General features: G+C 44.4%; 1 protein-coding gene and 1 pseudogene across 1 annotated transcript in view; one reads left to right on the top strand and one right to left on the bottom strand.

Moving 5' to 3' along the window:
* Positions 1–6071: 6071 nt before the first annotated feature.
* Positions 6072–7054, bottom strand: LOC144239290 (small ribosomal subunit protein eS26-like; annotated as a pseudogene).
* Positions 7055–14999: 7945 nt separating this feature from the next.
* LOC144239319 (group 10 secretory phospholipase A2-like) overlaps positions 15000–15231 on the top strand; it is a 13182-nt gene continuing 12950 nt past the window's right edge. Inside the window, exon 1 of the mRNA XM_077773346.1 lies at positions 15000–15060. Coding sequence (XP_077629472.1) covers positions 15003–15060 — 58 coding nt within the window. The 5' untranslated portion in view covers positions 15000–15002. The remainder of the gene's footprint in view (positions 15061–15231) is intronic.

Below are 15231 nucleotides of genomic sequence, written 5' to 3'. Positions count from 1 at the left end.
ACTCTTAACTTCAGCTCAGGTCTATCTGAATTTGGAGCCTGCTTGGGATTCTCTCTCTTCCTCTCTCTCTCAAAATAAATAAATAAACATTTTTTAAAAAACTTTAAAAATTAGTTATCTGAAATTCCGATGTAACTGGGCATACTGTATTTTTACTTATTTTTTATTTTATTTATTTTGAGAGAGAAAGCATGAGCAGGGGAGAGGCACAGAGAGAGGGAGAGATAGAGAGAATCCAAAGCAGGCTCTGCACTGTCAGCTCGGAGCCCGATTTGGGGCTTGAACCCACCAACCTCGAGATCATGACCTGAGCTTAAACCAATAGTCAAACACTTAACCCACTGAGCCACCCAGGCTCCCCCTGTATTTTTATTTTCTAAATCTGGCAATCCTATTTAAATATTTCCAACATGGTTTTAAATTTTAGACCTTTAAGAACACAATGAATATGCCCTTTTCAGAATAAATGCTTTTTTTCTTTATAAAAATAATTTCATGTAGAAAATTGGAAAAAGATGACTTAGTTAAAGCATTCCATTCACTGAGAACTCACTGTGAAAAAATACACCAGAATGTCACAATGTTTATGCCTGGTGGAATGATATCATGAGTAAGTAACATTATTTACATATAGACTTGAATTTTGAATAATTCTGAACAGTTTGAGTTATTCAGAAGTTTCCCCATTTCATTGAGGCGACATGAAACACAGAAAGGGGTTCTCAACTGATTTAAAAAAACAACCAAAAAAGGAAAGAAAAATCAATGTGTTACCTATTTGGAAAATTTGTAGAGAAATAGAGAGTACATTTCCGGGGTCTTTATTTTAATTAGTTTCTACTTCTGTGACTGGAAAACTTCCATTGTGGGAAGGAAGGTGCTGAAGCGGGGAGATTAAGCATGGAATTTGGTGTTGGCAGGGAATGGTGCCTGTTTTTTGGCACCATATTGGAAAACATATTTTTAAAACCTTTCTGGGGGCGCCTGGGTGGCTCAGTTGTTTGGGCATCTGACTTCGGCTCAGGTCATGATCTCATGGCCCTGTGGATTCATGCCCCATGTAGGGCTCTGTGCTGACAGTTCAGAGCCTGGAGCCTGCTTCGGATTCTGTGTCTCCCTCTCTCTCTACTCCTTCCCAGCTTGTGCTCTCTCTCTCTCTCTCTCAAAAATAAACACTAAAAAAAATTTTTTTTTAAATTTCTGTATCAAGGGGCACCTGGGTGGCTCAGTCGGTTCATGAGTTTGAGCCCTGCATAGGACTCTGTACTGACAGCCCAGAGCCTGGAGCCTGCCACCCATGCACCCCCTTTTTTTAAAGATTTTATTTGTGAGTAATTTCTATACCAACATGAACCTTGAACCTACAACCCCAAGATCAAGAGTCACGTGCTCTACTGACTGAGCCAGCCAGGTCCCCCTCCCCAAAAGAACCACCTTCTTTCTTTTTTTTATTAATTTTTTAATGTTTTATTTATTTCTGAGAGAGACAGACAGCATGAGCAGGGGAGGGTCAGAGAGAGAGGGAGACACAGACTCTGAAACAGGCTCCAGGCTCTGAGCTGGCAGCACAGAGCCCAACGCGGGGCTTGAACCCACAAACCGTGAGATCAAGACCTGAGCCGAAGTCGGATGCTTAACCGACTGAGCCACCCAGGTGCCCCCAAAACTACCTTCTTTCTTAAAACATAGTTTTCTGATTGGAAAAGTAATACTTATTTTTTGTACAAAAATTAGAAAATTATAGAAAAACGCAAAGAATAACAACCAACGGAGAAAATTATTATAATTTGTATACATTCTTTATGGCTTTTTTCAATACCGTGTAGACATCTAACGAGTATGGGGTGTGTATTACTGCACTTAGTGCCTTGTGACCTAGTTTTTGCCCCCAAACGCATATGGATCCTTTCTCAGATAATTACATTTTCCCTCATATCATTTTGATCATGACATAGTATCTAATTATAGGGATGGTTATGTTAACTATGTAACCCCCCCCCATTGTTGAATATTTACTTTTCTGAGGTTTTTCCAATTGTGGATATGGAACACCCTTGGATATAGGGTTTTTAAAAAAATATTTTACTTATTTTTAAGTAATCTCTACACCCCACATGGGACTCAAATTTATAACCCCGAGATGAAGAGTCGTACCCTCTACCGACTGAGCCAGCCAGGCTTTATTGTATATGCCTGGATACAGGTTTTATCGTATATATCTGATTATTTCCTTAGGGTAATTCCTAGTCCTTAGAAGAGGCTTTTCTGAGTTGGGATAGAAGGAACCTACTTAAACATCATAAAAGCCATCTATGAGAAGCCTTCAGCTAACATCATCCTCAACGGAGAAAACCTGAGAGCTTTCCCCCTGAGATCAGGAACACGACAGGGATGTCCACTCTCACCACTGCTGTTTAACATAGTGCTGGAAGCCCTAGCATCAGCCATCAGACAACAAAAGGAAATCAAATGCATCAGAATTGGCAAAGACGAAGTCAAACTTTTACTTTTCCCAGATGACATGATACTCTACCTAGAAAACCCGACACACTCCACCAGAAGCCTACTGGAACTGATCNACCTTGAGGGTGTTATGCTGAGCGAGATAATTCAGGCAGAGAAGGACAGATACATGTTTGCACGTATAGGAGTGTGGTAGGAACCCCTCCCTAAGGAGAAAGAAAGAAATGAAGAAGAGAGAAGAGATGACTTCAAGGTCACCTAGATATGGGTNAAAAAAAAAAAAAAAAAAAAGAGGCTTTTCTGGACCGCAGGGCATCAGCTTAAATGCAGCTGTAGGAATTTCACAGGGCACTGGGCAGGACTTTCCTAGATGCTCCAGAAATGGCAAAAAGGACCAGTGTCCTTCGCAGGGGGACGAGACCTTCAGCCACGAGACCCTGACCATCCATTCCCTTGCCGTCTATTTAAACTGACCTGGGAGGGGAGATGTCAGGCTTGGCCGAGCTATGGGCAGTGCCGTGAAGGAAGCCCCAGGACACAAGCTGCAGCAAGACGTAGAGGAGGAGGAGGCTGTAAAGCAGGGACGGCGGGCAGGTGGATGTGCGCTAAGGCTGGAGGAAGGCCTGGGGGGCGCAGACCCGAGCGGTGGTGGAGGAGGGGCCAGCGTCTCCACCATGTGCTGTAGCGAGGCCGTAGGCGTTTTCCCTGCGCAGGTGGACACTGGGGAGGTAGATGGTTTTCAATAGAAAATGCAAAAAATATACGTTTTGAAAGATTGAGATAAAGATGAAATTAAAAAAAATATATATATACTGTTTTTATTTTGTNCCAGATGCGGGACTCGAACCACTGAACCGCGAGACCATGGCCTGAGCGGAAGTCAGATGCTTGGCCAACTGAGCCCCCAGGCGCTCCATGAAGTATATAATATTTTTAAAAATCTTGCCAACCACAACAGCATCATACTGTCATTAACTGACACCTCAGGGCATAATGCCTAGAGAGGGTAAGTTTCAACGCTAACCATCATGGACATAAATGCCTTTATTCAAGAAGCCTTCTTGATCATTTTCCATTTTCCTGGTGGATTTTTCTTTTCGGATGTGATTAGATTGTCATTTTTACCTCCAATATAGTTGGACAGAGCTCCCTGGGAGAGTCAAAGAGGCATCAACTCTGCCTTTTTTTGTTTGCTTGTTTCTGCCCATTTCGTGAAGGCTTATTTAGAACTATTTTATGATTTGTAAATCCAGTGAAGACACATGGGGGTACACACAATATCCTGAAAATGAAAAAAAGAGAGAGGATGTCACTGTCACACCTTTTGTGTTGTGGTTCCGGTACTGTGCTGACATGGCCCATGGAATCCGCGGACACGATATCACTCATTCGTCTATGTTAAGTTACCGGCAAAATTCAACATTCTTAATTTTCTTAATAAACTTAAAAAAATATTTTAGAGGTGGGGGAAGGGGCAGTGGGGAAGACAGAGAGAATCTTAAGCAGTCTCCACACCCAGCATGGCGCCCTAAGCAGGGCTCGATCTCACGACCCTGGGATCATGACCTGAGCTGAGATCAAGAGTCGGACCCTTGACCGACTAAGCCACCCAGGCAGCCCTCATTTTTCTTTTTAGAGAAAAAAGAAATGTAAGTAGAAGTTTTCAACTTTTCTCTCACACCCAGTGGATTTGCTCATTCCCTTTGGTTCAGGCAACTCTCTGTGNAGGAAAATGAAGAAATAAATGATGTCCCGCCTCCACTGCTTCAGATCTGACTGTAAAATGGGCAGGAGGAAGAATCATACATATCCTTTATGTCAGTGGGTTTTTTAATGGAAGTGAAATTTTTCAAAAAAGACTTTGTTTTTTAAAAGCAGTTTTAGGTTTATAACAAAATTGAGAAGGAGGTACAGGAAATCCTATATACTTCCTGCCCTGGCACGTGAATACTGTTATCGACGTTAGTCACCAGAATCGTACATTTCTTGCTGAGGCTGAGCCTACGCTGATACATCGTAATCACCCAACATCCATTGTTTGCCTTAAACCCCGCTCTTCAATTTTTTTTTACGGTTTATTTTTGAGACAGAGCACTAGGAGGAGAGGGACAGAGAGAGAGGGAGTCACAGAATTCGAAGCAGCCTCTGGGCTGACAGCTCAGAGCCTGACGCGGGGCTTGAACTAATGGATCATGAGATCGTGACCTGAGCTGAAGTCAGATGCTCAACCTACTGAGCCATTTGGGTGCCCCATAAAGCCCACTCTTGGTGTTGCACAGTTTGAGTTTGGCCAAAAGTGTGATCACCCAGATGCATCATTATAGGATCATATAGAGTAACTCATATAGAGCTATAGTATTATATAGAGGTACATATATAGTATCATATAGCATCCTCTGTGTTCTGCCTGTTCATCTCCCCCAGCCCCTGCAACTATGAGATTATTTTGTTGTTTCGTAGTTTTGCCTTTTCTGGAATATCATAGCATTGGGATCATAGAGACTGTACCTTTTCCAGACGGACTTCTTTCACTTAGTGATATGCATTTATCAAGTTCCTCCATCTCTTTTCTTTCTTTCCTTATTTAAACACATTTTTGAAAATATTTATTTATTTACTTTTGAGACAGAAAGAGACAGAGCTTGAGCAGGAGAGGGGCAGAGAGAGAGGGAGACACAGAATCCGAAACAGGCTCTGAGCTGTCAGCACAGAGCCGGATATGGGGCTCGAACCCACGAACCATGAGTAAGATCATGACCTGAGCCGGAGTTGGATGCCCAACCAACTGAGCCACCCAGGCGGCCCTTAAAAAACATTTTTTAATGTTTATTTATTTTTGAAGGAGACAGAGACAGAGCATGAGAGGGAGAGGGGCAGAGAGAGAGCTAGACAGAATCCCAAGCAGGCTCCACACTGTCAGCGCAGAGCCCTATGCGGGGCTCGAACTCACGAACCCTGAGATCATGACCTGAGCTGAAGTCAAGAGTTGGACGCTTAACCAACCGAGCCCCCCAGGCACTTATTTTTTTTTTTTTTTTGTTTTAAATTTTATGTATTTATTTTGAGAGAGAGAGAGAGAAAGAGAGGGAGAGATGCAGAGCGAGATAGGGAGAGAGAGAATCCCAGGCAGCCTCCACCCAGAACAGCGTGGAGCCCAGTTTAGGGCTCAAACCCACGAACGGCCTGCCATGACCTGAGATGAAGCCGCGAGTCGGAAGCTTACCCGACTGAGCCACCCTGGCGCCCTGTCTCCTTATTGTCGAGTTTTAAGAGTCCTTTATAAATTTCAGATAACAGGCCTTTTGTAGAGGGTCTTTTGCAAATATCTTCTCCAAGCCTACGGCTTGTTTTCACATTCTCTTGACAGTCTTTTTCACATAGCAGGAGTTTTTGATTTCAAGAAAATCCCGTTTGCCAATTGCTTCATTCATGGACCATGTTGTATCTAAAATGTCATCACCACACCCAAGATCATATTACCTTCTAGGAGTTTGAGAGCTTTGCATTTTACACTAAGGTCTCTGATCCACTTTTTTTTTTTAAGTATAATCTTCATTTTACTTTTTTCCAAAGGACAATTTTTCTTCAGTCCTTAAGGACTCAGCTCCTTACATGGGCTTTGGTGGAGGTCACGGGGCAACACCCACACCTCTAAATCAGGGTGGCAGTGTTAGGTCCTTCTGTGTTTCACAAGAGGGATTCCTAACTACCTTGGTGCGAACAGCACAGCTCACACAGTAACGCAGTTTCACATACAACTTAGGAAGCACAAAGTGTCAGAGACATGTCAGAAATGTCCCTGACAACAGTGGCCTGTACTATGTTCTGAATAATGAACTTCTTTACTTTTTATTATTTTTTATTTTTATTTTCTATTGAAAAAAATTTTTTAATGTTTTTGAGAGACAGAGTGTGAGAGGGAGAGGAACAGAGTGAGAGGGAAACACAGAATCTGAAACAGGCTCCAGGCTCTGAGCTGTCAGCACAGAGCCTGATGCGGGGCTCGAACTTACAAACTCTGAGATCATGACCTAAGCTGAAGTCAGATGCTAAACCGACTAAGCCACCCAGGCGCCCCTATTTATTTATTTTTTTTTTGAGAGTGTGAACAGGGGCGGGGCAGAGAGGGAGAGGGACAGAGGATTTGAAGCGGGCTCTGGGCTGACAGCACTGAGCCCGATGCAGGGCTGGAACTCATGAATCATGAGATCGTGACCCGAGCTGAACTTGGACACTCAACCGACCGAGCAGCCCAGGCGTCCCCTGAAAAACAAACTTTTTTTTTAAATATATTTTTTAATGTNACAGGGGAGGATCAGAGAAAGAGGGAGACACAGAATCCAAAACAGGGTCCAGGCTCTGAGCTGGCAGCCCAGGGCCCGGCATGGGGCTCGAACCTACGAACCGTGAGGTCATGACCTGAGCCGAAGTCGGACGCTTAACCGACCGTGCCACCCAGGCACCCCTGAAAAACAAACTTTTTAATGGTCTTGTCCTTGGACACGCAGTGGGCATAGTTGGCACAGCAAATAGGCTGCACTTGACCGTGGCCCTTTTTGGCACCACCCTTAGTCCTTCCTTTCTTGGTCATGTTGGAAGTGAGTTCCCGAGAGAGCCATTTCACTAATTTTGTGAATGGTAGGGGCGCCTTGCTGTCTCAGTCAGCTGGTTAAGCTTCTAACTCCTGATCTCGTGAGTTCAATCCCTCAGTGGGCTCTACGCTGGGCATGGAAACAAAACAAAACAAAAATTGGATACTGTCTGTTCTCTGACTTTGTTCTTCTCCTTTAACATTGTGTTGGCTATTCTGCATCTTTTGCCTCGGCGCATAAACTTTAGAACCACTTTATAATAACTACAAAGTAACTTGCTAGGATTCTAATTGGGATTGCATTGACTCTATAGATCAAATTCGGAAAAACTCACATCTTGGTAATATTGAGTCTTCTTGTCTATGACCATGGAGTATCTCTCCATTTATTTAGCACTTCTTTAAAAAATTTTTTTAATGTTTATTAATTTTTGAGAGAGAGAGAGAGAGAGAGAGCAAGTTGGGGAGGGGCAGAGAGAGAGGGAGACACAGAATCCAAAGCAGGCTCCAGGCTCTGAGCTGTCAGCACAGAGCCCGACACAGGGCTCAAACTCACAAACCACAAGATCATGACCTGAGCCAGAGTTGGATACTTAACTGACTGAGCCACCCAGCAGCCTTTATCTAGCACTTCTTAAATTCATTATCGGCTTTGTAGTATTCTTCATTTAGATCCTATATATATTTTGTAAGGTTTACACCTGTGTACTTCGTTTTGGGAGTGCTAATGTAAATACATTGTGTTTTCAGTTTCAGATTCCTCTTGCTCATCACTGGTATATAGGAAAGTGACTGGATTTTGTGTGTTAACCTTGTATCCTGCAACCATGTCATTATTGCTTATTAGTTCCAGCATTTTCTACATAGACAATTACGTCATCTCTGAGCCAAGACAGTTTTATTTCTTCCTTCCCAATCAGTATACCTTTTATATCATTTTCTTATCTTATTGATTTAGTGCCTTAATTTTTCAGGTGGCTGTAATAAATTACCATAGACTGGATAGCTTATACAAAACAGAAACTTATTGACTTTTCAGTAGTTATTCTAACTGATGCTCAGATCGTCCCACTTTTTTGGAGTAAAAGTCTCCTTCAATTATTTAGAGTCCTTTTTTTAAATTTTTATTTTATTTTTGGAGAGAGAGTGTGTGATCAGGGGAGAGGGGCAGAGAGAGAGACAGAGAGAAAATCCCAAGCAGGCTCCACATTGTCAGTGTGAAGTGCAATGCAGGTTTCACACCAATGCACTGTGAGGTCATGACCTGGGTCCTGATCAAGAGTCAGATGCATTAGGGGAGAGGGGAGCACCTGGGCTCAGTTTGATGAGTGTCTGACATCAGCCCAGGTCATGATCTCGTGGTTCAGAAGTTCGAGCCCCACATAGGCTTTGTGCTGACAGCTCAGAGCCTGGAGCCTTCTTCAGATTCTGTGATTCTGTGTCTCCCTCTCTCTCTGCCCCTCCCCAGCTTGCACTCTCTCTCTCTCTCTTTCTCTCAAAAATATATAAAAACATTACAAAAAAAAGATTCAGTTGCTTTGGGGCACCTGGGTGGCTCAGTCTCTGTTAGTTGAGCATCCAGCTTTGACTCAGGTCATGATCTCACGGTTCATGGGTTCGAGCCCTGAACTGTCAGCACAGAGCCTGGAGCCTGCTTCAGATTCCGTGTCTCCCTCTCTCTCTGCCCCTTCCCCACTCATGCTCTATCTTTCCTAAAAAATAAACATTAAAAGAAATTTTAAAAACCGTCAGATGCTTAACCAACTGAGACACCCAGGTGCCCCCAAATTACCTAAAACTTTTATATGAGTCCACAGTCAAAACTAATAAAAATGCATTAAGAGAAGTCTATCATCTATCATTTCCTCAATATGTTTTCACACTCCCCTATAGGTAACCTAGGTAACCATTTTTATTAGTTTTTGGTTACTTTTATTAGTTATTAGTTACTGTTGCTTTTACACTTAGGAAAAGTCATATGTATAGTATATGTTTCTCAATCCTTTCCCCTTCCTTCTTTCCTCCCTCCATTTCTCTCTCTCTCCTTTAATCTTTCTTTCTTTCTTTCTTTCTTTCTTTCTTTCTTTCTTTCTTTCTTTCTTTCCTTCTTCCTTCCTTCCTTCTTCCTTTCTTTCTTTTTTCTTTTCTTTCTTTCCTTCCTACCTTAAGTCTTGCCTTTATATCTTAATAGAGAGGTCGTTGATAAAGTTTAACTTTCTGGTAAACATTTCTTCACACCTACTCCTCTTCTTTAAAGTTTCATCCATTTCCTTCCAAATTGAAAATTTCCTTCCAGGCCAAGAACGAGGGAAATATCTGAGAGCGGCTGAGGTTTCTGGAACATTTTACATGGTTCTATAAAAGATTAGTCTACAGATGTTCTGAAATAGTGACTGAAGATCATATCAATGGCTTCTGTTAGAAGATGAGGACAGGCACCTGTGGGTCCCTGCGTGTCTCCTATAAGGTGCAGAGTGGAAAGAGCCATCCTTCTCCCCTTTTCTTTTTTTAAATTTATTTATTTTGAGAGAGAGATAGAATGCAAGCAGGAGAGGGGCAGAGAGAGAGAATCCCAAGCAAGCTCCGTACCGTCAGCACAGAGCCCGATGCAGGACTTGATCTCACAAACCTTGAGATCATGACCTGAGCCGAAGTCATGAGTCAGACGCTCATCCGACTGAACCACCCAGGCGCCCCTCCTTCCCCCCTTTTCTTAAGTCAGGGCCTACCCTGCAGACCACTTTACACCCTGATTTTTTTTCATTTGACAGTATATCCTAGAGACCCCTCATAGCTATACGCAGAGTTTTTGCTCATGAAAATGTTACTGTTCTTGATTAAAATTTATTGGGATTGTGAGGCTCTCTTGTTCCCCTACTGTCTGGCATTTGTGTTGTTTTATTACTTTGCTGTTATAAAATAAAATACCGTAAATCGCCTTGAGCAATGCCATTTCATATTTTTGCCAGTAGATGCTTAGAATTCAGCTGCTGGGTCAAAAGGTAAATGCATATATCTTTATGTTTATTAAACAACTTCCTTCTTTTTCCTCCCTTAGCCATGGTAACCACAAGAATACAAAGTTTTCTAAAAACTGCAAAACAGAAACCCAAAACCGATGAATATCTCTATTTTTATGACTTTGTTTTTGTGTTTTTAGAATAATACCAAGACAACTTTTCAAAAGGCAAGCTTTACTGAACTAAAGCTTATGGCTTTGTGTCCGTTTTTTTCCCTTCTGAATCACAAACGTTGAGGTTCCCATAGACATTTGAAAAATCAAGAGATAAAATAAGATTCAAGCAATTCTACCCTCAGAAAATTAGCAGAATCTGGGGTGCCCGGGTGGCTCAGTCAGTTGTGTCCGACTAAGCGTCCAAATTCGGCTCAGGTCATGATCTCTCCATTCATGGGTTCGAGCCCCAATTTGGGCTCTGTGCTGACCCATCGGAGCCTGGAGCCTGCTTCAGATTCTGTGTCTCCCTGTCTCTCTGCCCCTCCTTTGCTCATGCTCTGTGTCTTTCTCTCAAAAATAAATGTTAAAAAATAAAGAATCAGGGGTGCCTGTGTGGCTCAGTTGGTTAAGCGACCGATTTCGGCTCAGGTCATGATCTCACGGTTTGTGGGTTCGAGCCCTGCGTCGGGCTCTGGGCTGACAGCTCAGAGCCTGGGGGCTGCTTCAGATTTTGTATCTCTCTCTCCCTCTGACCCTCCCCTGCTCACACCGTCTGTCTCTCTCTCTCTCCCTCAGAAATAAATAAAACATTAAAAAATTAAAAAAAAAGAATCAGAATAAAAAACACAAGAGATAACAAGTACTGGTGAGACTATGGAGGAAAAGAAACCCTTGTGCACTGTTGGTGGGAAGGCAACCTGGCACAGCCACATGGGAAACAGTGTGGAGGTTCCTCAAAAAATTAAAAATAGAACCAGCGTATGATCTGGTCATTCCACTAGTAGGTATTTACTCGAAGAATATGAAATTACTAATTTGAAAAGATATTTGCACCCCAATGTGTATAGCTGCGTTATTTACACTTGTCAAGATATGGAGGGGCGCCTGGGTGGCTTAGTCGGTTAAGTGTCGGACTTTCACTTAGGTCATGATCTCGTGGTTCGTGGGTTCGAGCCCCGCGTTGGGCTCTGTGCTGACAGCCAGCTCAGAGCCTGGAGCCTGTTTCAGTCTGTGACTCCCTCTCTCTCTGACCCTCCCCTGCTCACGCTGTCTCTCTCTCTCTCTCTCTCCTAGAAAAAAAAAAAGATATGGAAACAACCCAGGTGTTTAAAAATAGATGGATAAAGAATATGTGGCATTATATATATACATACATATAGATAATATTACGCAGCCATAAAACAGAATGAAATCTTGCCATTTGCAACAACATGGCTGCAGCCAGAGGGTATAATGCGAAGTGAAATAAGTCAGAAAAGAACAATGGTTTCACTCATCTGTGGAATTTAAGAAACAACGAAGAAAAAACAAGACAAACAAAAAACAGACTCTTAAATACTGAGAACAAACTGATGGTTACCAGAGAGGAAGTGAGCAGGGGATGGATGAAATAGGTGAAGGGGATTAAGAGTACACTTACTAGGGGTGCCTGGGTGACTCAGTTGGTTAAGCATCATCTTTGGCTCAGGTCATGATCTCAAGGTCCGTGAGTTCGAGCCCCACATCAGGCTGTGCTGACAGCTCGGAGCCTAGAGCCTGCTTTGGATTCTGTGTCTCCCTCTCCCTCTGCCCCTCCCCTGCTCACACTCTGTCTCTGTCTCTCAAAAATAAATAAACATTAAAAAATTTTTTTAAAAGTACACTTATCATGATGAGCTCTGAGCAGTATTATATAGAACTGTTGAATTACTATGTTGTACACCTGAAACTAATATAACACTGTATGTTAATTTTACTGGAATTACAAAAGATAATCAGTATTACATTTTGATACCTTTCATTCATTTTTCCTATCTTTCTTTTTCCATCTACCTCCAGGGAGCCCCATGGATCTGTGTGCACTGGGTATGTGAATAAAGAGGCTCATACATGGCTCTGTCTCAGTTGTATAGCCTGTAATTATAAAGGTAAAGGTAGGATTATTCTGTAACTTCTGCTTTAAGCTTTTTTTTTTTTTTTTGGAGAGAGAGAGAGCATGTGAGTGGAGGAGAGGAGCGGAGAGAGAGAGAGAGAGAGAGAGAGAGAGAGAGAGAGAGAGTCTTAAGCAGGCTCCACGCTCAGTACAGAGCCCAATATGGGGCTCGATCCCATGACTCTGGGATCATGACTTGAGCCAAAATCAAGAGTCAGACACTCAACTGACCGAACCACCCAGCCATCTATTTTAAAAGTATTTTTAGGGGCACCTGGGTGGCTCAGTCGGTTAAGCATCCGACTTCACCTCAGGTCATGATCTCGTGGTTCGTTGGTTCGAGTCCTGCATCGGGCTGTGTGCTGACAGCTCAGAGCCTGCTTCAGATTCTGTGCTTCCCTCTCTCTCTGCCCCCCACCCCCGACAAATAAATAAACATTAAAAAAAAATGAAAGCATTTGTAAATGGCCACTAAATATTCTTCAAAAACGTTCTCTAGTAGAATGAATGCGTATTCTGGCATATGAAAACTCCCATAAAGTTACAACTACTTTATTGTTGGAAACTTAGGTTGTTTCCAGGTTTTTGCTCTTTGGTCGTGACCAACGTTGTGCATAAATCTTGTCTAAGCATTTGATTTTCTTAGAGCTAGCCCCTAAAAATAGCTGGGTCAGAGGGTGTGCTGGTCTGTCTGAGGATTCACTCTTCTGTTTTCTGGGGTTTCATGGGCTGGAGAAATCACGTGGATTCACATGGTCCCCTACATGTGTAGAGAGTTATTTTACCTTCCAGTCAAAGGAGATACCCACTCTATCACACAGGAGAAGAAACCATTTCACTGACCAAACGTTGGTAGCAACTTTTTGTCAATGGACCAGATTGAAGCCTGAAGGCGTGTTTAGACTCAGACCCTAACACCAGGGCACAGTTCATTGGTACATATAACTCCCCCTTAGGAAGTGAACCCACTTCTGACTCCACTCCATTCTGTGCTGTCCCCTCATCTCTTGGCACATTCAACGGAGGCACCTTTGCACATGATTTATAATTTTGGCTATTTTTAATACGATAATGGAGGAGACTGTGACTTTGGTATTTTTGGTGATGGTCCCGATGCCTCGGTTTTTTTTTTTTAATTTTTAAGGTTTATTCATTTTTCAGAGACAGAGACAGACAGTGCATGAATGGGGGAGGGGCAGAGAGAGAGGGAAACAGGATTTGAAGCAGGCTCCAGGCTCTGAGCTGTCAGCACAGAGCCCACTGTGGGGCTTGAACCCACGAACCGTGAGATCATGACCTGAGTTGAAGTCGGATGCTCAACTGGCTGAGCCACCTAGGCGCCCCCCCCTTCAACGTCTCAGTTTTCTAACATAACTGTGAACAAATTATTCTGTGCAAATGAGCCTTGCAGATGATGGCGGCTAACCAGTTAAAGCGGTAAAGTCTGGGTACAAAAGTTCTAATATTGAGAACAGATTTTCCTGACTTCTTAATTATAATGGACCTATCGTGGAAAGTTAGCTTTTCCTCTGTTTATATTGACTGGGGAATTCCTTGAAACCAGAAACATTTCCCTTGGGTTTAAATGGTTTATTTCACCTCCTGATGTTCATGGGAGACCCTGAGAAGGAAGAAAATGTGTTAGTTTTTTTACCCCATGTTTTGGGATGTCTGACACCCATACTCCCTGAGTGGGCAAGCCTTCATTGAACACCTACTGAAGCTCACTCCAGTGGGGACACCTGATGCCTCAGGTCTTCATGGAAGGAGGCAGATGGCGACTCAGCACCATCCGGAAAGGAATTTGAATCTGCGTTCTCCTAATTCTTATTCTTGTTTTAATACTTACTTATTTTTGAGAGAGAGACAGACAGACAGAGAGAGCCAGGAAAGAGCACAGAGAGAGGGAGACACAGAATCCGAAGCAGGCTCCAGGCCCTGAGCTGTCAGCACAGAGCCGGATTTGGGGCTCCAACTCACAAACCCGGGACATCATGACCTGAGCTGAGGTCCTGCGCTTAAGCTGAACTGAGCGAAGCACCCAGGCGCCCCTGGGCTCTTCTCATTCTTGGTTATTAGCTTCTCCGATCCTCAGTTTCTTCCTGTGAAATGGGGACCTCAGGGGTCTGCGGTGGTGATAAGATCATGTGCTGGGCGCTCTCAGCGCGTGTAGCCCATGAGTCATCATTGCCTGTGTTACTATTATCTTCACTAGAGCTTAGCTGCTGCGGATGGTGAAGGTCTGAGGTTCCACCCCAGAAGTAGTTATGACTCAAAATCAACAGAAATTGCTGACTAATTTGGGTCGGGCTAGCACCAGCGACAAAGGGGCACGAACGAGTGTGCGTGTCGCGACTGTCCTGAGCGTCGCGATTGTCGTCTGTCTCCAGGACTGGGCTCCTGCTGCGTGGACCTTCCCGGGGCCCCTTTCGCCCCCAGCAGAGGAGAAGCCCGAGGCGAGAAGGGAATGCGTTGTGGGTTTTGCTCAGACCCATCTGCACCCTCGTCCCTCTCCCCTACGATTCCGGCTCCGTCCAGGGCAAATCTTTGGCTGCCTCAGTTTCCCTAACAAGGTCGTGCGGTGGTGAGGGGTGGGGGGTGGTTGCGGAGGGTTGATTCCGAGTTTCAGGAGCGCCACGTTTCCTCCACGTAAACGATTTAAGATCCTCAGTTCGGTTCCTCCTCTCCCCCCGCCAAGCCTGGGGCTCCTGGGGGGCGCCCAGGTGCGCGCAGGGAGGGGGGCTGCAGGTGACAACCGCGAGCAGAGCACCTTCGTTGGACGTTTACTCCCGGACCCGACCTGTCCCCTCCCTCCGTGAGTGTCCCCAGTTCCCACCGGGAGCCCGATTCTGCCGCCNGGAATGCTGCTGCCGCTGCTGCCGCTGCTGGTGCTGGGAGCCGGGCTCGGGCTCGGCGCGGGTGAGTGAGTGAGGAGGGGGCCCCGGAGGAGCCCCCGGCCCTGCCCTCCCGTCTCCCTGCAAACCCTGCGGCTCATCGGCGTCTCCGGGGTCCCGGGAGCTCTGCAGCCCCCAGCGCTGCTTCCTGGCCCCACTGCCGCGTTCCTTACCAGGTCTCCAGGGACTGCGTCCC

This window comes from Crocuta crocuta, unplaced genomic scaffold, assembly GCF_008692635.1.
Source record: "Crocuta crocuta isolate KB4526 unplaced genomic scaffold, BGI_CrCroc_1.0 scaffold16, whole genome shotgun sequence".
Classification (NCBI taxonomy): Eukaryota; Metazoa; Chordata; class Mammalia; order Carnivora; family Hyaenidae; genus Crocuta; species Crocuta crocuta.
This window is presented reverse-complemented; position numbering and strand designations above follow the sequence as displayed.